At 42.0% G+C, this 26,383-nt stretch overlaps 1 protein-coding gene across 1 annotated transcript in view; it reads left to right on the top strand.

Moving 5' to 3' along the window:
• Positions 1-26,383, top strand: part of CTNNA3 (catenin alpha 3) — a 1,377,490-nt gene that overhangs the window by 878,860 nt on the left and 472,247 nt on the right. The window contains 1 exon segment of the mRNA XM_039911548.1: positions 18,451-18,607. Coding sequence (XP_039767482.1) covers positions 18,451-18,607 — 157 coding nt within the window.

The following is a 26,383-nucleotide window of genomic DNA, read 5'->3' as shown; positions in this document are numbered from 1 at the left end:
GGAAGAGCCAGGATTAGAACTCTCCCTGCCCCCATTTATCCTATTTTATTTACCTGCATTGCCTATGTACTTGAATCTCTAACACATAAGGACTTTGAAACTCACCCCACAGCGCTTACGCATATAACCTTATATTTTGCTGTTTTCCAAAGAAAGTTCAGATTTGTTAGGTTCATACCTTATAGGAAGAATGTCAAAGTTGACCTCCATGCCACTGCTCCTTCCAAAATCTTATAGGCACTGTTGGAAATAGCTTATTGGGTAGGCCATTAGACTGATCTGGTAGAACATTAATTATGTTCTTCCTTTTTTATAGTAAAATTTCAGTCTTCCATTTATCGGACAGGAAATTGCAGATGGTATAAACCCACTTTGTTTGCCTCATCAGATCGTGTTTTATGTGTAGTGGTGATTTCTACATCACCTTTTCTCAGTGAGAAAACTTTGAGCTTCACACCATTTTACTCAGTCTTCAATCAGTCAATCATTGCTATATATTAAGCACTTATATGTAGACCACTGTACAAGGTGCTTAGGATTGCATAATAGAGTAACCAGATTTGATTCCTATCCTCAAGGAGTTTACAATCTTGTGGACCTTCAGATTATCATTAAATCTAATCAACCAATCACATTTATTGAGTGCTTATTGGGCACAGAGTACTGTACTAAGCACTTGGGAAAGTACAGGATAAGAGATTTTGGAGATATGTTCTCTAACAAATTCCAGGGGCTTCCTTGAGTGGACATTATTTCTGCCTACCTGAGTTACCCTGCAGAGCCTGTCTTTTGGTAGGCTGCATACATGTTGGAACATATCAGGTCATTCTTCATTATTTACTGTAAACCAATAGAAATAGAACATTTAAATAAATCCTTTACAGATCTGAAGTGACAGGGAAGCAGCGTGGATTACTGGAAAGAGCATGGGCTTGGGAGTCAGAGTATGTGGGTTCCAATCCTGGCTCTGCCACCAATCTTCTGTGTGACCTTGGGCAAGCCACTTCAATTCTCTGTGCCTGTTACATCGTCTGTAAAATGGGGATTAAGACTGTGAGCCCCACGTGGGATAATCTGATTACCTTGTATCTACCCTAGTGTTTACAACAGTGCTTAGCACATAATAAGCACTTACCAAATACCATAATTATTATTGTAACAGTAAGTATCTGAGTTGACTCTCCTAAACCATCAACTCTGCCTGGCCAAGGCAGTGGTGACAGCCAAGAGAAAGCTAACACTATAAAAGAAAAATTATTAGGATGCATCTTATTTTTCTTTAGTTTCCAGATACAATCTGAGGAATGATATTTTATATGAAAACAGCCTAGAAAATGGACTAGTCAGTGTTCTTATTTTCTTGCCTAATATTTTTCAGAATACTTTAGATTTTTATCATGATGCATTTTGTTCAGGTCACTAAGAATTTTGTTCCCAGTACCATCTGATAAATCACCAAAGCAATAATCCTCCTCACTGTCAATTTGTCCCTGGAGATAATAGGCTGTTACATGAATCATGTTACAATCCACTAGGAAGTCTGTAAGTAGGCTCAGGAGAACTGTTGTGTAGTAATATTTGGTCACTGTTCTGCTCCTAATAAATTGGGGGATATTTTCATTTGTAATGCCTTAAAATAAAAGGGAATTCTTTTTCGGTATCATTTTAAAGCCAGCCCAATTTTGGTTCCTGGGATTTTTCTTTTTATCCCTACTTTTCATTCATTCAGTTGTATTTATTGAGTGCTTACTCTGTGCAGAACACTGTAATAATAACAGTAATGAATAATTATAGTATTTGTTAAGCACTTACTATGTGCCAGGCACTGTATTAAGCGCTGGGGTGGATACAAGCAAATCAGTTTGGACATAGTCCCTGTCCCAAATGGGGCTCAGTTTCAAAAGAGAAGCAGCGTGGCTCACTGGAAAGAGCACGGGCTTTGGAGTCAGAGGTCATGGGTTCGAACCCCGGCTCTGCCACTTGCCAGCTGTGTGACTTTGGGCAAGTCACTTAACTTCTCGGTGCCTCAGTTCCCTCATCTGTAAAATGGGGATTAAGACTGTGAGCCCCACGTGGGACAACCTGATTCCCCTGTGTCCACCCCAGCGCTTAGAACAGTGCTCGGCACATAGTAAGCGCTTAACAAATACCAACATTATTATTATTATCCCCATTTTACAAATGAGGTAACTGAGGCAAAGAAAAGTGAAGGGACTTGCCCAAAGTCACACAGCAGACAAGTCGCAGAGCCAGGATGAGAATCCATGTCCTTATGAGTCCCAGGCTCTAAGCGCTTTGCCATGCTGCTTCTCTGTTAAGTGCTTCATACTTAGTACTTAAGCACTTAAATGTTCTCAAGTACTTAGTACTCTGTACTAAGCATTTGGGAAAGTCCAATATAACAATAAACAGATACATTCCCTTCCTATGAGCTTATAGTCTAGAGAGGAAGACAGACAATATAAATAAATTACATATAAGTACTTTTGCTAAATAATGAATTTTCCCCTGGAAACAGCATGGCTTAGTGGCAAGAGTTCGGGCTTGGGAGTCAAAGGACTTGGCACATCTGCATCTAATCTGCATCCTCCACTTGTCTGCTGTGTGGCCTTAGACAAGCCACTTCACTTTTCTGTACCTCAGTTACCTCATCTGTAAATTGAGGATTATGACTGCGAGGCCCACGTCAGACAAACTGATTACGTTGTATCTACCCCAATGTTTAGAACAGTGTTTGGCACACAGTAAATGCTTAATAAATACCATGATTATAGTATTATATTGATTATTCATTAGGTGCATTAACTCTTTCAAGTATGTGGTTAAATCCTATTATTCTGAAATGGGAACATAGCTAGTCATTTCCAAATTTACGTTTTTTTTAAGGAGAAATAAGACATAACTAAGCTTTCCTTGAAAATTTTAAAAATATTTGGGTCCAACCAGTACATTCTAAGATAATGAAATAAACACTGGGAGCTATAATGAACCAAAATAAACATTAGTGCCCGGGGCATTCCTGGAAAAAAAAAAAAACTACAACAGTGGTCCCTCTATTTACCCTTTCCAGTAAATGTCTTGTCCCTAAAGCAGGAAAAAAGGGAAAGGAGATTTCCAAAATTTGAATAGTTCAGGGAAGTGGGTTTTGATATACTCAGTGTAGTGGACCAGTAACTCCCCAAATGCCTCTAACCTAAAAAAAAATCCCATGTCCTCACTTCATTCATTGATTCATTCATTTATATTGAGTCCTAAAGAAGAACTTGTGACACATTCCTCTGATTTCTTCTTTCTGTTTGTTTGACCCTCATGAGCAGGGAACGTGTCTACTAACTCGGTTTAATTATACTCTCCAAGGCACTTAATACAGTGGTCTGCACATAGTAAGTGCTCAATAAACACGATTGGTTAATTCATTTGACCCAAGGTATCTTACTGAAAATAATCAGGCATCACTTCTCATTCCAAAGGAGGAGGTGGCATGCTGGTGGTCTCCTCTAGCTGGACCAGTTTTTCTGGGCATGGAATCCTGCAGGAATTCCAATTATTCCTTTTACATTAATAATTCTTTGACTTTGTTTCAGGTGTAGAACCTCACCAAGTCTTGAAATCACAGATCAGAGAATAATTATGAGCACAATCAGCTGATTTTTGTAAGATTTATCTAGTGATTTAAAAAAAAAAATTATTATCCTTGAACCACATTACCTCTCCACTGTTGCCATCCTCTTGTGGTGTCTACTGCTACTGTTTTCCCCGACCATCAATCCCACCTCCTGGTCTCAAGGACTGCTCCCATGTGAGCCAAGTGACACTGGCTATTTGGGGACAAATCAATCAGGCAAAGTGGCATTTATTGAGTGCTTACTATGTGCATAGCTCTGGACTAAGCACTTGGGAGAGTACAATATGGCAGAGTTAGCAGTCACTTTCCCTGCCCATATAGAGCTTTCAGTGTAGAGACAGCTTACTGACAAGTAATGATTTGAAAGACCAGTACTTTCAGCACTAACAGGCTGAGAGGCTGGATTTGATGACAGTGGCAACTGCTCTTATAGGCCAGTAATGGAAGTTTAGGGGGCACTGTGCCTGGAGCAGGGAAAAGGATCATGAGTGCCTTCTCCAATGATGGATGGTTTGTTTATATTCAGGTACTTTCATTGTCTGTGCATTATCTGGAACTGATTTCTCTGTTCCCAGTGGTTGTCCTTCTATCAGAATTTGTATAATTTTCCTGTTTTTTTTTCTCTATTTTCTTGGATATTTTTCAATCAAACTGATGATATTCCTCAACTACATCATTGTTAGAATGACTGTTCTAATGGCCCCAAATTTTGGGAATTCATGTTCTTTCAACTTAAATTCAGCCATGTATCTATACTGCATCGACAGCTCTATTTAATACTGTCAAAAAGTGTAAGAGGATAAGTGCTAAGAAAGTACCGAAGTATGGTGTCTGTTCAAAATCAACTGTTTAATTATGTGACATTAAAATGTCATTCATTGAAACTGACACAATCTTTTTCATTATCTGGATGCCCAAAATTGGAGTATCGTTGTTGGTAAAAGATGAATCATTTTGGTCTCTGGGAACTGTAGCTGCCTATCCCAGACTGGATGGCAAAGTGATTTTTACAAATCCATCCCTCCATGTTAAAACAAAGTCTTTATCAACCCCTTGCTCAGGTCCTTCCTCAAACTGTCAGTCAGTGGTATTTATTGAACCCTTACTATGTGCAGATCCCGGCTCTGCCACTTGTCAGCTGTGTGACTGTGGGCAAGTCACTTAACTTCTCTGTGCCTCAGTTACCTCATCTGTAAAAAATGGGGCTGAAGACTGTGAGCCCCAAGTGGGACAACCTGATTCCCCTGTGTCTACCCCAGTGCTTAGAACAGTGCTCTACACATAGTAAGCGCTTAACAAATACCAACATTATTATTATATTAAGTGCTTGGGAGAGTACAGTGCAAGAGAGTGGGAAGACATGTTCCCTGCCCACAACAAGTTTACAATCCAGAGGGGGAGATGGACATTATTATACATAATTTATAATGTACAACTTAAAGATATGTACATAAGAATGTACATATGTACATCGAAGCAGCGTGGCTCAGTGGAAAGAGCCCGGGCTTCGGAGTCAGAGGTCATGAGTTCAACTCCCAGCTCTGCTACTTGTCAGCCGTGTGACTGTGGGCAAGTCACTTAACGTCTCTGTGCCTCAGTTCCCTCATCTGTAAAATGGGGATTAAAAGTGTGTGAGCCCCACGTGGGACAACCTGATTACCCTGTATCTCCCCCAGCGCTTAGAACAGTGCTCGGCACCTAGTAAGCGCTTAACAAATACCAACATTACTACATAAGAATGTGGGGTTGAGGGATAGATGATGGCCTGGCCTGGCACTGTCACCTGGAACTCCCTTCCCCTTCATATCTGACAGACTATCACTCTTTCCATCTTCAAAGTCCTACTAATATCAACCAAGAAGTCCTGAAAAACCTCTCATATCCCCACCCTATTGTGTCCCCCTTCTGCACTGCCTATGCACTGGGCTCTGTATATCGTCAACATTTTGATAGTCTCTCCAACTTCAACCCTCCAGCCCTTATGCATATATTCATTCATTCATTCAGTAGTATTTATTGAGTGCTTACTATGTGCAGAGCAACAATTCGGCAACAGATAGAGACAATCCCTGCCCATTGATGGGTTTACAGTCTAATCAGGGGAGACAGATGGACAAAAACAAGACAACTTAATCATGGTAAATAGAATCAAGGGGATGTACACCTCATTAATAAAATAAATAGGGTAATAAAAATATACACAAATGAGCACAGAGCTGAGGGGAGGGGAAGGGTGAGGGGGAGGAGTAGAGGGGAAGGGGGCTTAGCTGAGAGGAGGTGAAGTGGGGAAGGGGGAGGGAGCAGAGGGCAGAGGGGGAGCAGAGAGGGAGCAGAGGGAAAAGGGGAAGCTCAGTCTGTGAAGGCCTCTTGGAGGAGGTGAGCTCTCAGTAGGGCTTTGAAGAGGGGAAGGGAGTTAGTTTGGCAGAGGTGAGGAGGGAGGACATTCCAAGACAGCGGTAGGATGTGGGCCAGCGGTGGATGGAGGGATAGGCGTGAACAGGGACAGTGAGGAGGTGAGCAGCAGAGGAGTGGAGTGTGCGGGGTGGGCAGTAGAAAGAGAGAAGGGAGGAGAGGTAGGAGGGGCAAGGTGATGGAGAGCCTTGAAGCCCAGAGTGAGAAGTTTTTGTTGTATGCGGAGGTTGATAGGCAACCACTGGGGGTTTTTAAGGAGGGGAGTGACATGCCCAGAGCGTTTCTGCAGGAAGATGATCTGGGCAGCCGAATGAAGAATAGACTGGAGCAGGGAGAGACAGGAGGAAGGGAAATCAGAGAGAAGGCTGACACAATAATCCATCTGGGATATTATGAGCGCTTGTACCAGCACGATAGCCGTTTGGAGAGGAAAGGGCGGATCTTGACGATATTGTAAAGGTGAGACCAGCAGGTGTTGGTGACGGATAGGATGTGTGGGGTGAATGAGAGAGCTGAGTCAAGGATGACACCAAGGTTGCGGGCTTGAGAGATGGGAAGGATGGTCGTACCATCCACAGTGACAGGGAAGTCAGGAAGAGGACAGGGCTTGGGAGGGAAGATAAGGAGCTCAGTTTTGGACACGTTGAGTTTTAGGTGGCAGGCAGACATCCAGATAGAGACGTCCTGGAGGCAGGAGGAGATAAAAGCCTGAAGGGAGGGGAAGAGAACAGGGGAGGAGAAGTAGATTTGTGTGTCATCTACACAGAAATTATAGTTGAAACCGTGGGAACGAATGAGTTCACCAAAGGAGTGAGTATAGATGGAGAACAGAAGAGGGCCAAGATCTGACCCTGAACCCCTATAGTTAGAGGATGAGAGGGGGAGGAGGAACCCGTGAAGGAGACCTAGAATGAACGGCCAGAAAGATAAGAGAAGCAGCGTGGCGCAGTGGAAAGAGCACGGGCTTTGGAGTCAGGGCTCATGAGTTCGAATCCCAGCTCTGCCACTTGTCAGCTGTGTGACTGTGGGCAAGTCACTTAACTTCTCTGTGCCTGAGTTCCCTCATCTGTAAAATGGGATTAAGACTGTGAGCCCCACGTGGGACATCCTGATTCCCCTGTGTTTACCCCAGCGCTTAGAACAGTGCTCTGCACATAGTAAGCGCTTAACAAATACCAACATTATTATTATTATAAGAGGAGAACCAGGAGAGAACGGAGTCCATGAAGCCAAGGTGAGATAGGGTGTGGAGAAGGGGAATGGTTGACAGTGTCAAAGGCATCTGAGAGGTCGAGGAGGATTGGGATTAGGATTATTTTTGTACTCTACATCTTGCCCTATTTGTAGTTTATTTTAATATCTGAATCCCCCATTAGTCTGTAAACTCTTTGAGGGCAGGTATCATGTCTACCAACTCCATTCATTCATTTAATCATTTTTATTTAGCACTTACTTGTGCAGAGCACTGTACTAAACTCTTGGAAAATACAATTCAGCAACAAATAGAGACAATCCCTGTCCACAACAGGTTTACAGTCTAGAAGGGGGAGGCAGACATCAAAACAAGTAAATAGCCATCAGTAGCATCATTATAATAAATAGAATTATAGATATATACACATCATTAATAAAAATAAATAGAATTATAATTTTATATATGTACATATATACGCAATTGCTGTGGGGCGAGGAGGGGGTAGAGCAAAGGGAGTGGGTGGGGGCAATGGGGAGGAGAGAGGGAGCAGAGGAAAAGGGGGGCTTAGTCTGGGAAGGCCTCCTGGAGGTGAGCTTTCAGTAGGGCTTTTAAGGGAGGAAGTGTGCTAGTTTGGGGGATTTGAAGAGGGAGGGCATTCTAGGCCAGAGGTAGGACGCAGGCCAAGGGTAGGCGGTGGGAAAGGTGAGAAAGAGGCAAAGTGAGAAGGTTAATACCAGAGAAGCCGAGTGTGCAGGCTGGGATGTAGAAGGAGAGAAGGGAGGTGAGGTAAGAAGGGGCAAGGTGATGGAGATCTTTGAAGCCAATAGTGAGGAGTTTTTGTTTGATAAGGTGGTTGATAGGTAACCACTGGTGATTTTTGAGGAGCAGGGTGACATGCCCAGAAGGTTTCTGTAGAAATATAATCTGAGCAGCCGAGTAAAGTACAGACTGAAGTGGGCAGAGACAGGAGGATGGGAGTTCAGAAAAGATGCTGATGCAGTAATCCAGTCGGGAAATGATGAGTGACTCTGTGAAGCAGAGTGGTTTAGTGGAGAGAGCTTGAGCTTGGGAGTCAGAGGTCGTGGATTCTAATCCCGGCTCTGCCACTTGTCAGCTCTGTGACCTTGGGCAAGTCACTTAACTTCTCTGGACCTCAGTTACCTCATCTGTAAAATGAGGATGAAGACTCTGTGCCTCACATGGGACAGCCCTTGTATCTACCCAATCACTTAGAATAGTGCTTGGCACATAGTAAGCACTTAACAAATACCAACATTATTATTATTACTATTACTCTCACATGCATTTAGTACTGTGCTCTGCCCAGCTTAAGAGCTCAAATATCATTGACTGAGTAGGAAATGGAGAGTTAGTAGTTATTGAACAGATCTTCCATGAAGAGGAGTTAAAGTTATAATTTATGTTATGGAAAATTGTTTGAGGTTTTAGTGAAAGAGGTGTTTTATCATTAATAGTAACAATAATTATTGTATTTGTCAAGCCAATCTAAATGCTGGTGGTCGATCCCATAATCAGTTCATACTCAGACCTTGTTCCACTTAGGATTCACAGTCTTAGAGAGAGGGAGAATAGGTAACTAATCCCCATGAGGAAACTGAGGTTCAGGGAAGTAAGTCGCTTACCCAAGGTCCAGGAGAATGGATTGTTTTGCACTGACATAATCTGCTGGAACGAAACTGATTTAGAAATATCAACCAATTTTCCGGATTGCAACTGATATGCTTTCTGTTTAATATGAATTATTTTTTATATTAATGCCTGTGTCCTCCTCTAGACTGTAAGATCAATTAACTGAGCTCACTGTGGGCAGGTAATGTCTACTAACTCAGTTATATTATACCCTCCCAAGCCACTTCGGTACAATGCTTTGCATACAGTCAGTGCTCAATAAATACCATTGGTGGTGATAATGATTGTATCCATGCATTACCATCCTTTGTGTTCCTTGTCATTACTGGCATTAATTTTCCTGGCTTCAAACTTGGAAACTAGAAAGCTACAGCCCCAGGTTTCATTGTTTTGAAACAATATGTTGAATCTGTGTAGTGGTTTGGCATTTATTTCATTTTGCCAGACTCAAATATCACTTTCCCTATTTTACAGCTAAGGAAATTAAGGTACAGAGAGATTAAGTGCTTGTAATGATCCAGCAGTGCTCACCAACACATTGGTAAATTACAGAAACCTGTGGAAGATGAAAACTGTTCATCTTCACATTATGTCCAAAAGAAAGAGCTATTTTACCTAGCAAGTCATTCATTCATTCATTCAATAGAATTTATTGAGCGCTTACTATGTGCAGAGCACTGTACTAAGCGCTTGGAATGTACAAATTGGCAAAAGATAGTGACAGTCCCTGCCCTTTGGCGGGTTTACAGTCTAATCGGGGGAGACAGGCAGACAAGAACAATGGCAATAAATAGAGTCAAGGGGAAGAACATCTTGTAAAAACAATAGCAAATAAATAGAATCAGGGTCATGTACATCTTATTAAACAAAATAATTAGGGTGATGAAGATATATACAGTTGAGAGGACGAGTACAGTGCTGAGGGGGTAGGACGGGAGAGAGGGAGGAGGAGAGGGAAAGTGGGGAGAAGAGGGTTTAGCTGGGGAGAGGTAAGGGGGGGGTAGAGGGAGCAGAGGGAAAAAGGGGAGACCTTAGTCTGGGAAGGCCTCTTGGAGGAGGTGAGTTTTAAGTAGGGATTTGAAGAGGGGAAGAGAATTTCACTGTCGGAGGTGAGGAGGGGGGCATTCCAGGACCGTGGGGGGACGTGGCCCAGGGGTCGACGTCAGGATAGGCGAGATCAAGGGACGGCGAGAAGGTGGGTGGCAGAGGAGCGGAGCATGCAGGGTGGGCAGTAGAAAGAGAGAAGGGAGGAGAGGTAGGAAGGGGCAAGGTGATGGACAGCCTTGAAGCCTAGGGTGAGGAGTTTTTGTTTGGAGCAGAGGTTGATAGGCAACCACTGGAGGTTTTTAAGAAGGGGAGTGACATGTCCAGAGCGTTTCTGTAGGAAGATGAGCCAGGCAGTGGAGTGAAGAATAGACTGGAGTGGGCAAGAGAGGAGGAAGGGAGTTCAGAGAGAAGGCTGACACAGTAGTCTAGCCGGGATATAACGAGAGGCCGTAGCAGTAAGGTAGCCGTTTGGGTGGAGAGGAAAGAGCGGATCTTGGCGATATTGTAAAGGTGAGACCGGCAGGTCTTGGTAACGGATCGGATGTGTGGGGTGCACAAGAGAGACGAGTCAAAGATGACACTGAGGTTGCGGGCCTGAGAGACGGGAAGGATGGTCGTACCATCCACAGTGATAGGGAAGTCTGGGAGAGGACCGGGCTTGGGAGGGAAGATGAGGAGCTCAGTCTTGCTCATGTTGAGTGTTAGGTGGCGGGCAGACATCCAGGTGGAGACGTCCTGGATGCAGGAGGAGATGCGAGCCTGAAGGGAGGGGGAGAGGACAGGAGCAGAGATGTAGATCTGCGTGTCATCTACGTAGAGATGGTAGTCGAAGCCGTGAGAGCGGATGAGTTCACCAAGGGAGTGAGTGTAAATGGAGAACAGAAGAGGGCCAAGAACTTACCCTTGAGAAACTCCAACAGTTAAAGGATGGGAGGGGGAGGAGGCGCCTGCAAAGGAGACCGAGAATGACCGGCCAGAGAGATAAGAGGAGAACCAGAAGAGGACAGAGTCCATGAAGCCAAGGTGAGATAAGGTGTGGAGGAGAAGGGCATGGTCGACAGTGTCAAAGGCAGCTGAGAGGTCAAGGAAGATTAGAATGTTGTAGAAGCCATTGGATTTGGCAAGAAGGAAGTCATGGGTGACCTTAGAGAGAGCAGTTTCGGTAGAGTGGAGGAGACAGAAGCCAGATTGGAGGGCATCCAGGAGAGAATGGGAGTTAAGGAATTCTAAACAGCAAGTGTAGATGACTCATTCTAGGATCGTGGAAAGGAAGGGTAGTAGGGAGATAGGGCGATAACTGGAAGGGGAAGTGGGGTTGAGAGAGGGTTTTTTTAGGATGGGGGAGACATGGGCATGTTTGAAGGCAGAGGGGAAGGAGCCATTGGAGATTGAGTGGTTAAAGATAGAAGTTAAGGAAGGAGGAAGGCCGGGGCGATGGTTTTTATAAGGTGACGGGAATGGGGTCCGAGGCACAGGTGGAGGGGGTGGCACTTGGGAGGAGGGAGGAGATCTCCTCTGAGGATACTGCAGGGAAGGATGGGAAGGTATGGGAAAGTCAGTCACTCACCTTATCACACTGACTAGAGCACACCAAATTTCAGGGGAAGAATGGAGCATGGAGATGGGAGCTGGCAATTCTAATTAAAACCCAGATCCAGGAAAGAATGGAGATACCACACCTGCTTCTGAAACAGAAAAATGGTAGAAGTGCTCAGGAAAAATGCATTTTAACAGGGTGATCAATGAAGGAAGGGGCTCGGAATTGTGTAGCCATCTAAAGAACTGCTCAGAGAAATAAAGCAGAGTTTCAGGGGATTAGGAAACATTGGGCCTTGATTAAGAACAAATACAAGCAGGGGCTCAAATAGTTTGACTGGGTTTATCGGGGTTTCAGTAGACCCCTCAAATCTTCCTCTTCATGACTTTACCAAAATAATAGCTGCTTGAGGTATCATGAAGGCAGTGTTCTTTGCAAAAGAAAACAGCGAAAGCGGACTGTGCTGCCATGTCAGGCTCTTAAAGGGGATGCTGCCCTTTAAACTGAAGAAAATGGGGCAGCAGGAATGTTAAGCTAGAGTGCCCCTTCCATCATCAACTTCCTCTCCCTTCTTCTCAGCTGGCTCAGTTAGTAGACAGCTCAGTTAGCAGAGGTCAGTGGTTAACAGAAATAGGTGCTAGTCAAGGGAAGGGTGCTTATCACCTTTCAGCACGAGCTATTTATTTCCAGGAAGAATCATGTTGATTTCTTGGCTGGGAGAGGTCATTAAACTGATAGTGAATAATTAGGGGAAAAGTATGCTTGAAAGTTAACCAGTGTAGAGGTGACACTTTACCTGCCTGTGTTTTCAGGACCTTGTGTGTTTACTTGGATGCCACCCTGCCACAGAGTTGTTGCTTCGACTGAGTAGTTAAGGGGCAAGTCATCCCCATCACCTGCTTCCCCACCTCACCCTGCCCTGCATTTTGGTAGACCAAACCACAGGGAAAGAGAGGGAGGGAAGGGAGAGGCCCATAAGGAAATTATACTTAGTCATACCTAGGGTTCTCCTGATTCCAAACTCCTGATCCCTTTTTCTTCTCCCTTCCTACCCTCCTCTTCCACACCCCACCCCACACAAAAGGCCTCCCAGCCCCAGCTGATGAACTCTGTTCCCTCTATCCCACTCCAGCTTCCCTACATATCTGCCTCCACTCTGCCTGGTGGTGCTATAATGTCCTCAAGGGGCATTTGAGGGGGCCCTTACTAGATGTACCAATCCAGGGCCCCAACTTCTCTTAATAATAATAATGGCATTTGTTAAGTGCTTACTATGTGCAAAGCACTGTTCAAAGTGCTGGGGTGATACAAGGTGTTAAGGTTATCCCATGTGGGGTTCATAGTCTTAATCCCCATTTTACAGATGAGGTAACTGAGGCAAAGAGAAGTTAAGTGACTTGCCCAAAGTCACACAGTTGACAAGTGGCAGAGCCGGAATTAGAACCCATGACCTCTGACTCCCAAGTCCGTGTTCTTTCCACACTGAGCCATGCTGCTTCCCGTGGAAGCATCTTAATGTATCACTGAGGGCAAAATCAGGAGTAACACAATAATTCGTGGAGCTGGTTAGATTTCATTGTATAGCTACCTTGTATAATTCATGTCAAAATAGCCATAGCAGATTAATATTGGTTTTCTTTTTATAAATGAAGAGAGTGCCTGAGTATTCTACATGTGTAGCATGGCCTAGTAGGTAGAGTTCAGGGCTTGGAGTCAGAAAGTCCTAAGGACTAATCCCTGTTCCGCCACTTATGTGCTTTGTGATCTTGGGCAAGTTACTTCACTTCTCTGGGACTCAGTTACCACATATATAAAAATGGGGATAAAGACTGTGAGCCCCATGTGGACACAGAGACTGTGTCCAACCTGATTATCTCTTATCTACCCCAGTGCTTAATACAGTGTCTGGCACATAGTAAGCACTTAAATACAGCAATTATTATTATTAATAATAATGATAGCAATTATTTTGAGACATCACAGTGAGGATGCACTATATGTGCCCTCCCATTCTCAACTCACACCACAGGGTGCAGGGCCAGTTACCTGAATTCTGAATGCCTTCAGTGCCTCCCTCTTCATATTTTCCCACTTTGAAAACCTTATTAAAAGCACATATCCCTCAACAACACCTTTCTCACTTCCTTCTGCACCACCCTTGCACTTGGATTTTCAACGTTTTTTCAGCCCGAACATTTATGAACATATCTGTAATTCATTTACATTAATGTTTGTCTCCCTCTCTAGGCTGTAAGCTCACTGAGGGCAGGAGATCTGTCTACCAACTCTTTTATGTTGTACCCTCCCAAGCACTTAGTACAGTGCTCTGCAAACAGTAAATGCTCAATAAATATCACTGACTGATTTATTGGCAGTCACTTAGAAAGACATTTTTGAAGTGATATTTGTGTGAAGCTGAAGAAATTCTTCAAGAAGCCCAAGGAGTCTTTTAAAATAGATATCCCTCCTTAGAAAACCTTGCACACTACTATAGCCTTAGTTTGTTGTAGAGCTGGATAGTATTCTACCTGTTTGGCATAATTTGATGAAAATATTTGTCACTTGTAGGGATTTACAGGTGAAAGCTCACAATCTGTTTTCCTCACTAAATTTTAAGTTCCTGCTTTATTATGACCTCTTTAAAGGCAGTGATCATGTCTATTAATTCTATTGTATTTTACTTTCCCAAGTGGCAAGTACAGTGCTTGGCACACAGTAAGCACTCAATCAATATCACTGATTGAGTCTTATTTTTGGGTACCCAGTGCTCTGCTAAATCTTTAAGGTTGTCCACAGCAATTTGCAGTGATCTAGTGTTTTTAAAGTATTTACTGATGAATACAGTCTAAGGCAGAAAAGGGTTAAGTGTCCACACTGTATGTCTCCTGGAAGACACTCTCTACTCTTTGCAGGTGTTGGTCCATTAAAAAAAAATACTCTTGATTTCTGAAGAAATTATTTCCAATGGTTTTGTAAGGGTTAATAAAAAATAAAAGGAAAATATAAGGACAAGTTAAGTTCTTCATTGATTTCTAAGAGTTTTTTCTCTCCTAGTTGTACAGGATATATTTCAGAATTTAATTTTTCTTCCATGTAGTTTATGGAAACAGTATTCCTGACAAAATTTTAGCTATTAATTTGGCCAGTGATTCATTTTATTTTATTTTTGAAGAAAGGCACCTATGACTCTGCTAGTATGTATGCATTTCCACACTTCCCTGTGTGGGTGAATGCAGAGTATGAACAACTCTGCCAACTGCCTAATTGGGAGTAGCCTTTTCAAACCGCACACACTGTCATGGAATGAATACAGTCAAGTTTATAATACCTTTTCTTAACATGGTCTTATTCATGGTATTTTAAAAATTCATCTATCCCTTGAGACCTATATGTAGCATCTGATAAATAGGGGCATGAAAAAAGGTTTTTGTTTTTTTTTCCAGGTGGGAGGGAGATACTTTTTTTTTTCCCAGATAGGAAATACAAGTAGACAGGTTATTCTTTCAAAAATATCTCCACATCTGTACCAAAAAGTTCACTGATGCAGCTTTGCCTCATCCTTTACACACAATACTCTTTATTCAGGATGGTAAGAATTAGTATTGGTTAAAAATAGGGTTTCATATGAGCCAATCTTTCCTAGTCTCCCATAAAAGTAAATTACTCTAGCATTCTTTCTGAAGTAGTTTCAAGGTATACCCCAACATAAGTGAGTGAAATTTCACTTGAAATATAAACATGCCACTAAAGCCACTAGTTTTTTAATTATTGTTAGAGCTTTGTAGGAGACTCTTTCAGTTTTTGCATCTTTTGGAAAGTGTGTTTCCCTGACATTTCAAATGCCTGATTTCTTATGGTACAGCTGAAGCCAAAACTGTGGGCCCATTGTGGTATTGTCTCTATCTGTTGCTGAATTGTACTTTCCAAGCGCTTAGTACAGTGCTCTGCACCCAGCAAGTGCTCAGTAAATACAATTGAATGAATTAAATGAATGGAAGATGGGAATTGTTGCATGTGTCAAAGCATGCTAATTCTAAATAAACATGTGAGTGATACAAGCAGAGCTACAAAGAATTAATCATCAAATAATTGAGACACATTAATAACTTATATTCATTCATTCAATCATATTGAGTGCTTACTGTGTGCAGAGCACTGTACTAAGTACTTGGAAAGTACAACGCTTGGCTTATATGCCAAGCACTAGTCTAATCTCTGGGATAGATACAACGGTTATTAGTTTGGACACTGTCCCTTTCCCACATGGAGTTCACAGTTGAAGTAGGAGTGGGTAGGATTTAGTCTTCCTTTTTTCAGATGAGAAAACTGAGGCACAGAGAAGTTGAGTGACTTGCCCAGGGTCAAATAGTCAAGTAGTGGAGCCAGATTTAGAACCCAGGACCTGTTATGCCCAGGTCTATGCTTTTTCCCTTAAACACACTGCTTATCTCAAAGAAATAGAATAAAAAACAGGGTGAAGAACAATTACCCTGAGAAGCAGAGTGGCTCATTGGAAAGAGCCCAGGCTTGAGAGTCAGATGTCATGGGTTCTAATCTCGCCTCCTCCACTTACCAGCTGTGTGACTTTGGGCAAGTCACTTAACTTCTCTGGGCCTCAGTGACCTCATCTGTAAAATGGGGATTAAGACTGTGAGCCTTGTATCAACCCCAGTGTTTAGAACACTGCTTGGCATATAGTTAGCGCTTAACAAATACCATAATTATTATCATTATTTAAATAACAGTATTTAGGTGTTTAAATGAAACCTGATTATTAAGGAGTTTTGATATTGATTTTTTGTGATTTCTACTGCCCAGGACTATTTTTTTCTGCTCTAAATGTTATATATTCACCAAATGTAGTGTTTATAGCTCTAAATTCAAAGTATAAACTTAGATGCATTTGAAGTGCTTTCAATACCAGTGTTCTTCACATGCTTAATTACTACAGCAACCAGTCCTATGAGAAGCAGCGTAGCTCAATGGAAAGAGCATGGGCTTAGGAGTCAGAGGTCGTGGGTTCTAATGCCGGCTCCGCCACTTATCAGCTATGTGACTTTGGGCCAGTTGCTTCACTTCTCTGTGCCTCAGTTACCTCATCTGTAAAATGGGGATTAAGACTGTGAACCCCACGTGGGACAACCTGATAACCTTGTATCTATCCAGTGCTTAGAACAGTGCTTGGCACAGAGTAAGCACTTAACAAATACCAAAATTATTATTATTATGTAGTCAGTGCATGTTCTACTCTGATGACTGTGATAGTAATTTTGTCAGCCTTAAGATATCTAGATCATTGACAACATTGACATTACTAAAGAGGAAATCAGTCTGTGAAAATCAGCTTACATTTTCCTTTAAAACATTTTCAAAACTCTGCCCATGGAAAAAATGATAATGTGATGAATGTAACTGTAATACCCAAGCTCCTCGCTGAGGTGGGGCAGCCATTCAGTAAATGGTTGCTTTGCTAAAAGGGAAGGTGTAGGAATAGAGGTTGCCTGTGTATACCCAGCGAATTAGGTTTCCTACAATATTGAAACAAGCCTATTTATCTGGAATTGGCATGGTTCCTAAAGTGGAAAAGTCATTTGTTTATCTCTGATGGGCCAGAAATGCCTGACAAGAAATGCCAAATTATTTTTATCATTTCAATTTGAGTGACTTTTACAAGAAACTATTCTTCTCAGATAAAATTAGTGTTGGGATTGTCTCAGTTTTTGTACTCAAGAAGGCATTCTGAACGTTATCTGCAGATAACTGCAAAAATTACCCTGGGGAAAAACGCCCATGGGAAAGCAAGGTCGGAAGGGAGGTAGGCTATTATCAGCTATGGAACAAGAATCAAAGGAATTCCAGGTGGGCCATTTATTTGCTGTGGTGCCCATAAAGTGTGCTGTTCAGAAAGGAGAAACTGCGTTCCAATTTTGAGAGGCTTTTGAGATCTTCAAGAATGCTGGATTCAAATGTTGATTGGTTTGGCTGAGGTGAGTATTCAGAAGCCCATCTACTGTAGCAGTCGAACAGACAAAATGGCTTCCAACGATAGCACTTTTAAAAAGGCTTCTCAGCAGAATCAATACAGTTGTATTATATGTCTCCTCAGCTGTGCATGAAGGGAGTCTGAAAACCCAAAAGATTTTTCTGATGCTTATAGCTGAGAAAGAGAGGGATGTTTTGCGAGAGTACTTTCTTCTACAGAGCTGATTACACTTTAACTCAAAACTTTGGAGAGTGACTGATTTCAGGTTTATGCTAATTGCTGAAAGAGTGTGGCAGGGGTCAATTGACCATCTCAACACATTGTGCAGCATGTATCTGCTAAATTGAATCAACACCAGAATTGGATTCTCAGCGTAATCAAATCTCCCATATAGCCCTCCTATGCCACTGGTTTTAAGGAATGGTTTCTTTTTGAGGGCACAATAATTTCCCCACCTTCACTTGTATAAACACTTGTCAAGCCCTGGGAACAATAAAACCGTAGGGACTGAAGACTTTGTCTATTTTTCTGCAGTAAACACATAGTTAGCTCTTAAGTTAATAGGTTAATAAAAATCTGAAGATGAAATTGGGGAATATTACACAGTAGATCTTTCTAAATTTGGCATTGGTTCCTTAAAGTTTAATGTGCTTACCTCTCATAAAAGACACTGAAGATCAGGATGATATTTGCAAGCACATCCAATCTTCTTCTTTACAATAAATGGCAAGTAAGTAAATAGACATTTAAGAAAAGAGCTTCCTTTTAGTAAATTAACAGAAAATGATTTTTTTCTCACCTATAGTAAGGTGAAATCATAACTGATTTATTTTCCTTGAGATTACTGGAGAAGTTAAAATATTCAGCATTTGACTAGCATTCCAACTGCGTGTACAAACAAAAGCCATATAACTACATGGCATGTTTTGGAGGTGAAATGCATCTATCTATTAGAATATCTTTCAGATGAAATCAGCCTGCTCTCTTTTTGAATCTTGTAGGTTATCAATGCTGCTTTGGCTCTGGCTGCCCGGCCTAAAAGCCAAGTGGTAAAGAACAACATGGAAATGTATAAGCGCACATGGGAGAATCACATACACGTTCTCATCGAGGCAGTGGATGAAATTACCAGCATCGATGACTTTCTAGCTGTATCTGGTAGGTTCACAAGTCCTGTTCTTTTCTTCTTTTCTCCCACCAAAGATTGGTTTTCAATAGGTAAGGATGGAAAGTAAACCTTTTTGTATGAGGCACAGCTTTGTCTTTCTGAAGTCCTTCTGCCATGATGAGGAGAGTCGTGGCCTAGTGAAAAGAACACTGGCCCGGGAATTGGGGGACCTGAGTTCTAATTTCGGCTGCACCATTTGCCTGCTGTGAGACTTTGGGCAACTCATTGAAGTTTTCTGAGCTTCAGTTTCCTCCTTTCTCAAAAGGACCTGATTTTCCTCCTAAAGTTGGGCTTCACAGGGACAGGGACTGTATATGACTTAATTGTATGTACCCCAACACTTGGAACAGTGCTTGACACATAGTAAGTGCTTAATAATAATGATGATTCATTTTATATTATGGTGATGATGGTGAGGTTGGCCAACCTCATTCATTTTTCTCACTTTTCTCTCTGTTCATAAATAATTCATTTCAGCTAGGACTGTGGGCAAACTCTTTAGGCTTATGAATTTTGAATGAGTTACTTTTATAAATATAGTAGAAGGAGTAATATGAAGAAAATTCTGGTACTTCTTGGCCTTTCATATAAAAATAATTTTTCCCAAGGTTCTTATCATTTCTGATCTCCAAAATTCTTCATTTTAAGGGAGAAGAACATCTCTGAGTTGGCCTCAGATATTTCATATACCACATAGCCACTGGCTAGGAATATGTGTTTTTAAACAAAATTTGACTTGCATATCAAACAAGAATTTAACTTAATCAGTTTTAAAAACCACAATATAATAAAAATTGAGGTCCTTAAAAATTCCTCTTGAAATAGAGACTATGAAAAGGCACTTAATGCAAATCGAGCAGGTGACCCAAGGGATGCTGAAGCAACTCAAACACAGCCAAAAAGTTGAAAAAGAAAACTGGTATTTTAATTAGAGTGTAAATAGGAAATAAATTGAATAATATGCTAATTTGGGGCCCCAATTCCTGCACTGAGGGAGCATTTCTTACACTTCTCCCTGCCAAACCCCTCCCCTCTTCTAGTTATGGGCTTTCCCTAGGCCTAGTAGGTGAGCAAGCAGGTAGTGTACCCTTTTGGAGCAATGCAAAAGATTTCCTACAACTTTTTCTTTCTTTAATTTAGAGCTAATTTGCTCATGGGGGAAATGGGGCACATGAGCATCTGGGAATTGTCACTGGGATGACAACAACATTAACTTCTCCCCTTTAGCTTTATTGGGCTGATCAGCCCTATTTTCTGGAGGACAGAAAGGGGATAGATGTGGAGCAGAAGTCAAATAATTAATGAATCAATTGTATTTATTCAGCACTTAATAATAATAATAATGTTGGTATTTGTTAAGCGCTTACTATGTGCAGAGCACTGTTCTAAGCGCTGGGGTAGACCCAGGGGAATCAGGTTGTCCCACGTGGGGCTCACAGTCTTAATTCCCATTTTACAGATGAGGGAACTAAGGCACAGAGAAGTTAAGTGACTTGCCCACAGTCACACAGCTGACAAGTGGCCGAGCTGGGATTCGAACTCATGAGCCCTGACTCCAAAGCCCGTGCTCTTTCCACTGAGCCACGCTGCTTCCCAACATGTGCAGATCACTGTTCTAAACGATTGGGAGAGTATAATATAACAGAGTTGGTAGACCCATTCCCTTCCCACAAGGAATTTACAGTCTAGATGGAGAGACAAACATTAAAATGAATTACAATATGTAATTAAATGCTGTGGAGCTGAGGGTGGAGTGAATTAACGGTACAAATCCAAGTGCAACAGTGATGCAAAAGTGGGAGGGACTAGGGAAAATGAAGGTTTCATGAGGGATGGCTTCTTGGAGGAGATGTGATTTTTAATAAGCCTTTGAAGGTGGGTCTGTCATATATGAAGTGGTATGGAGTTTCAGAGCAGAGACAGGGCATGAGTAAGGGGTCAGCCATGAGTTATATGAGATAGGGGTACAGAGGGAAGGTCATTGTTAGAGGAATATTTTGGGTTTTAGTAGGAATTCAATAGTAGTAGGTGACTGATTTACTCTATCTCCACCACCTGGAGACCTCTGGGGGTGAACTTTCCCTTTAACCTCTGGCATGGGGATGAGGTGCTCCCCAACCCTCACTGCCTCCCACCCACCGAGAAGCAGCATGGCTTAGTGGAAAGAGCACGTACTTGGAAGTCAGAGATCATGAGTTCTAATCCCAACTCTGCCACTTGTCAACTATGTGACTTTGGACAAGTTATTTAAGTCCTCTGTGCCTCAGTTACCTCACCTGTAAAATTGGGATTAAGACTGTGAGCCTCACATGGGACAATATGATAACCTTATATCTATCACAGCACTTAGTGCTTGGCACATAGTAAACACTTAACATATGCCATCATTTTTATTATCTGTTTCCAGCAAGAAGCAGTAGTGGCTCTATAGTGGGCCAGCTAAGTCAGAGCTGCCCTGGTAAAGAGTTGTGTATAGCCAGTATGATCTAAATGATGGCAGGGGTTGGTGAATAAGAGAACGTTGCAACAGATTTTCTGGTTCTCACTAGGGCTGGGAATGGACAATTCCCCCTACTTTTGCAAGGATGCCTGGGAGAAGATACCATCTCACTCACTGTGCCACCATCCCAGCAGGGCAGCTCAGGGCTGCAGCAGCATCTAGTGCCTTGGGAAAGGATCTGAAGCCTTTGTGCCCAACTATTCCTAAGCAGTGTTCTTATTCAATTTACAATCCTACCTCTCCCCTTCCCTCCAGCACCTCTCCACTTGGATAGCCCATTGACACATCAGAACTCAAAATGCAGTTTTAAGACAACAGTGTGACCTTTTTAGGATGCTAATAATCAGACAAGAGAACCAAACACAACTAGACTAAAGCACCTCAAACCTATCTTTCACGTGAGCCCACAACTTCACTAAACTTCACTCTTCTGTCTTAGCCAATAATAGCCCCATGCTCTCTCTCTCTCCTTGAAGCTGTCACCTCGATGTCATTTTTAACAACTTATCAATCAATCATATTTATTGCACTCTTATTCTGTGCTGAATACTGCCCTAAAGCCCTAAACTCTTGGGAGAAGTACAGTAGTGGTTGTATACAGTATCCCCACACTTGAGAATAGAACAGGAAGTAATAGAGTGTAAAGTGCTGTGGGGAATTGGGTGGGTGGAGGGTAAACAGTAGGGAGGGAAATAGGGTCTCTACTACATGCTTCTATGATTCTCCTAGAGACCTTCTCGGCACCCAGAACTATGCTCTTCATAAACCCTCCACTGTCCCTCAGTATCCCTCTGGATTTAGCAAAAGCTTCAAGGTTCTCAAACAACTTCAAGGTTCTCTACCAACTCATCCCACCCTATACATCTGCTTTCTTCACCGATTATTCCCACCTTTGCTCTCTTGTTTCTTCACAAGCTAAGTGTACTCGTGCCCTCAAATTCAGCAAACTACAGGTCTCCCAATATTCATGGCCCACATTCTCCAGGGAATCTTCCCTGATGAATTCCCAGAACTCCAAGTAGTATAAACCATTGGAGATCTTTTGTACTTTTGTATACACATACACAAACACACACACATATATACATTCTTCCTCAGAATTTTATGTATTTTTTATTGTAAATTCAACCTCTCCCCCTCTAATAATAATAATGATGATGATGGCATTTAAGCGGTTACTACATGCAAAGCACTGTTCTAAGGTGATCAGGCTGTCCCACGTGGGGCTCAGTCTTAATCCCTATTTGACAGATGAGGTAACTGAGGCACAGAGAAGTGAAGTGACTTGCCCAAAGTCACCCAGTTGACAAGCAGCTGAGCCAGGATTTAAACCCATGACCTCTGACTCCCAAGCCCGTGCTCTTTCCACTGAGCCATGCTGCTTCTCATAATAATGGTATTTAAGTGCTTAGTATGTGCCAAGCACTGTTCTAAGCACTGGGGTAGATACAAGATAATCAGGTTGTCCCACATGGGGCTCACAGTCTTCATCCCATTTTACAGATGAGGTAAATGAAGCACAGAGAAGTTAAGTGACTTGCCCAAAGTTACACAGCTGACAAGTGGTGGAGCTGATATTAGAACCCACGACCTCTGACTCCCAAGCTTGTGCTCTTTCCACTGAGCCACTCTGCAGAATGTAAAGTCCTTGTGGAAAGGGAATCAATCAATCAGTTCTATTTATTGAGTACTTACTGTGTGCAGAGCACTCTACTCTTTGACGAGTAGAATGTCACAGAGTTGATAGACATGTTCCCCAACCATTACAAGTTATAGAGGGGTGGCAGACATTATTATGAATGAATGAATTACACATATGTACCGAAGTACAGTGGGGTTGAGGGAGGGGTGAATAAAGAGAGCAAATCCAAGTGCTAGGGCAACGCAGAAGGGTGTGGGAGAAGAGAAAATGAGGACTTAGTCAAAGAAGACCTCTTGGAGGAGATGCACCTTCATAAGGCTTTGAAGCTAGGAAGAGTAATCGTCTGTCAGATATGGAGGGAGGACATTCCAGACCAGGACAGAAGCAAGAAATGGGCAGTAGGTTAATGGAGTTATAGATGATATTGAGGTTCTGTGAGTAGGTTGGCAGTAGAAAAGTGAAATGTGTGGGTTGGGTTGTAGTAGGAGAGTAGTGAGGTGAGATAGGTGGGGGCAAGGTCTTTGAGAGGTATGAAGTTAATGGTAAAGACTCTGTTTGATGCAGAGGTAGATGTCCAACCACTGGAGGTTCTTGAAGAGTGAGGAAACATGAACTGAACGCTTTTAGAGAAAAATGATCTGGGCAGCAGAGTGAAATATGGACAGGATTGGGGAAAGATAGGAGTCAGAGAGGTGAGCAAGGAGGCTGATATAGTAATCAAGGTAGGATAGGTTAAGTGTTTGGATTAACATGGTAGCAGTTTGAATGCAGAGGAAAGGGTGACTTTTAGTGATGTTATGAAGAAATCATATTTATTGAGTGTTTACTATGTGCAGAATACTGTACTAAGTGCTTGGAATCTATCATTTATTGGGCACTTACTGTGTGCAGAGCCCTTGGGAGAGTACAACACAACAAGAGACACATTCCCTGACCTCCATGAGCTTTCAGTCTAGAGGGGTTGAACCAACAGGCTGAAGTGGCACATTGTATACATGGGTTGAATAAGAGAGATGAGTTGAGATTAAGGTCAAAATTATGGGCTTGTGAGACAGGGAAGATGGTGGTGCTATGACAGTGATATGATATCAGTCAGTCAGTTGTATTAAGTGCTTACTGTGTGCTGAGTTCTGTACTAAGTACTTGGAAGAATACACTGTAGTGAGAGGACAGGGTTTGGGTTGGAAGATAAGGAGTTGTATTTCAGACATGTTAGGTTTGAGGTGTTGGAGAGGCATTCAAGTAGAAATGTCTTGAAGGCAGGAGGAAATAAAGACTGGAGTTCACTGGAGTTCAGCTAATGGGCAGCAGATCCAGAGTGCAGAGAATAGGGTAAAAATATCTCCCTCTCTTCACCCTCCCTTACTGACTGAAAGATGCCCTTTCCCATCACCAGTGTCTGGGAACACTGGAGTCAGGGTGGCAGGTTCTTCCCACCTGGTATCCAACCTCAGAGTGCAGCATCTGTGGATATTTTGCAGGACCCCCTCTCTCCCTCTACCAGCAAGAGAACAAGGCACAGAGAGCAAATTTACTTTTCATGGACAGAGTCAGTTGGAAGATTATTGGGTTCAAGATGCTTTTGTTGATTTTTGTTGCTATTTTAGAGCCCTCAAATGCCAATATAAGACCATCTTTTAGGTACAAGATAACCTGAAATAATACTGCCCATTTGGGTTTGTTATTTCAGTATAAACAGTAAAATGAATATTGTATTCTAAACAAGAAGCAGTGAAGCAGCATGGTCTAATGAGATGCATTGTGGTCTAGTGGAAAGAGCATGGGCCTGGGAGTCAGAGGACTTGGGTTCTAATCCTGGATCCACCATTTACCAGCTGTGTGACCTTGAGCCATCCACTTAGGTTCTCTGTGCCTCAATTTTCTCATCTGTAAAATGAGGAACAAATCCTACTCCCTCCTGCCTAGATCATGAGCCCCAAGCATCACAGGGAATGTGTCCAACCTGATAACCTTGTATCTACCCTTAGTGCTCAGAACAATGCATGGAATATAATAAGCATTTACCAAGTACCATTTTAAAAAGTCTTGGAAAAAATAGCTCCTACTGAGAGGGAAAATTGTTTTCTAAAGGGAGTGTCTTAGTTCAACCTAGTTCATGTGATTCAGTTGTCATTATTCCCATTATAGGGCTAAAAATCTACTTGAAAAGGCATTTACCTGTCCATATTGATCTATTTCCATCTTTCAACCTTCTTGTGGCAACTACATCTCCCTAGGACTGTGGCCCCCATAGCTGATCCCCTTAAACCATGTGGAAAATGACTCCTGGCAAAAACAGACCATCATTATTTTCCGACTTCAAGTGGAGTTGCCAATGATCCCCTTAGTTAAGAGTGGGAATTGAGCTATTTATTTTTCTATAATTTTAGTTCTTGGAGGAAGTTTACAAACTCTGAATATGGACAATGAGATAAGTCTCTTGTGATGGCAGTGTATAGTTTATTTACACCTGAAATTTGGTTGTGCTATCCTAGAGGTAGGAATGTTTGTATTTTAGGATGTTCACAATTTTCAAGAGCAGTCATTATTTAAAAGAAACAAAACAAAACCCATAATATAAACCAAACCCTTATACTTTATTTTTGCTTTATGCACATAACCTAAAACTGTTTTAGTATGAGAAGGATTTGAACTAAAGGAAAATGAAACAATACCATTAAAATGTTTTAAAATACGTTATTACTACCTTCCAAAGAACAGAACACTAGTAGCCATGTTTTGATTCATCAGAAGCCAGTAAAAATGTGACCCCATTGCTGATCAAGAGCTTATTTGCACAGAATAGATGCTTAATACAATCATTCATTGATTGGTGAAAAAACAAATCTAGATTGTCTTTCTGAAAATAGTCAGAAACTTGTCTTTTGCAGAAAATTAGAGAATAAAATAGAACACCCACAAACGTATTTTCATAATTTATTTCCAAAGTTAGAAACTTGCAACAGTTCTTAATTAATGTCTAGGAGAAAAGGAGTTCACTCTTGGAATATAAAATTGACTTGTGTAATGCTTAGCCTTCCAGGCTGTTTAGGGTTGAATACTTCCAGATATCTTATTTTCTGTTGACTTAAGTCAACTCAGATAGAAAGTATGCTCCTTGACCTCCTCCTCTTCTGTCAGAAATTCAGTTCTCAGAGGGGAGAATGGGGGAAATAAAAGGCTCTTCTCCAAGATCCTTTTCTTGGGCCAGTGGTTGGGTTCTGGTGCAGCCTCTGGAGATATGCCTCTCTAAGCAGGGGAAAGCACTTCAAAAGCAGAACCTCTCACCCATGGCAGTTCTGACCGTGGGAATTGCTGAAACAGATGGCAATTGTGTGACATGGCAGTACTTTTTCCTCCTGAATCCTGTTTAAGTTTTTATATGAAGTTGGGCATAAGAAGCATGCTGTGGACCCTGAGTAAAAATTTGACTCCTACTTTTCATAAGTCATGGCCAGTCAGGGAGAAAACATTTACTCAAAGATGATTGAATAGGCTCCCAAAAGCAATATATTATTGCTTTCCTGGTAATTAAGTTTGGAATTACTACCCATACTTACATCACTGAAGAGTAGTTTAAGCATGTGAGTCAGTATTTATCATGCATTATTCCATGAACTAACT

This window comes from Ornithorhynchus anatinus, chromosome 3 (assembly GCF_004115215.2).
Source record: "Ornithorhynchus anatinus isolate Pmale09 chromosome 3, mOrnAna1.pri.v4, whole genome shotgun sequence".
NCBI classification, from domain to species: domain Eukaryota; kingdom Metazoa; phylum Chordata; class Mammalia; order Monotremata; family Ornithorhynchidae; genus Ornithorhynchus; species Ornithorhynchus anatinus.
The sequence above is the reverse complement of the archived record's forward strand: the minus strand, read 5'-3'. Positions and strand labels throughout refer to the sequence as shown.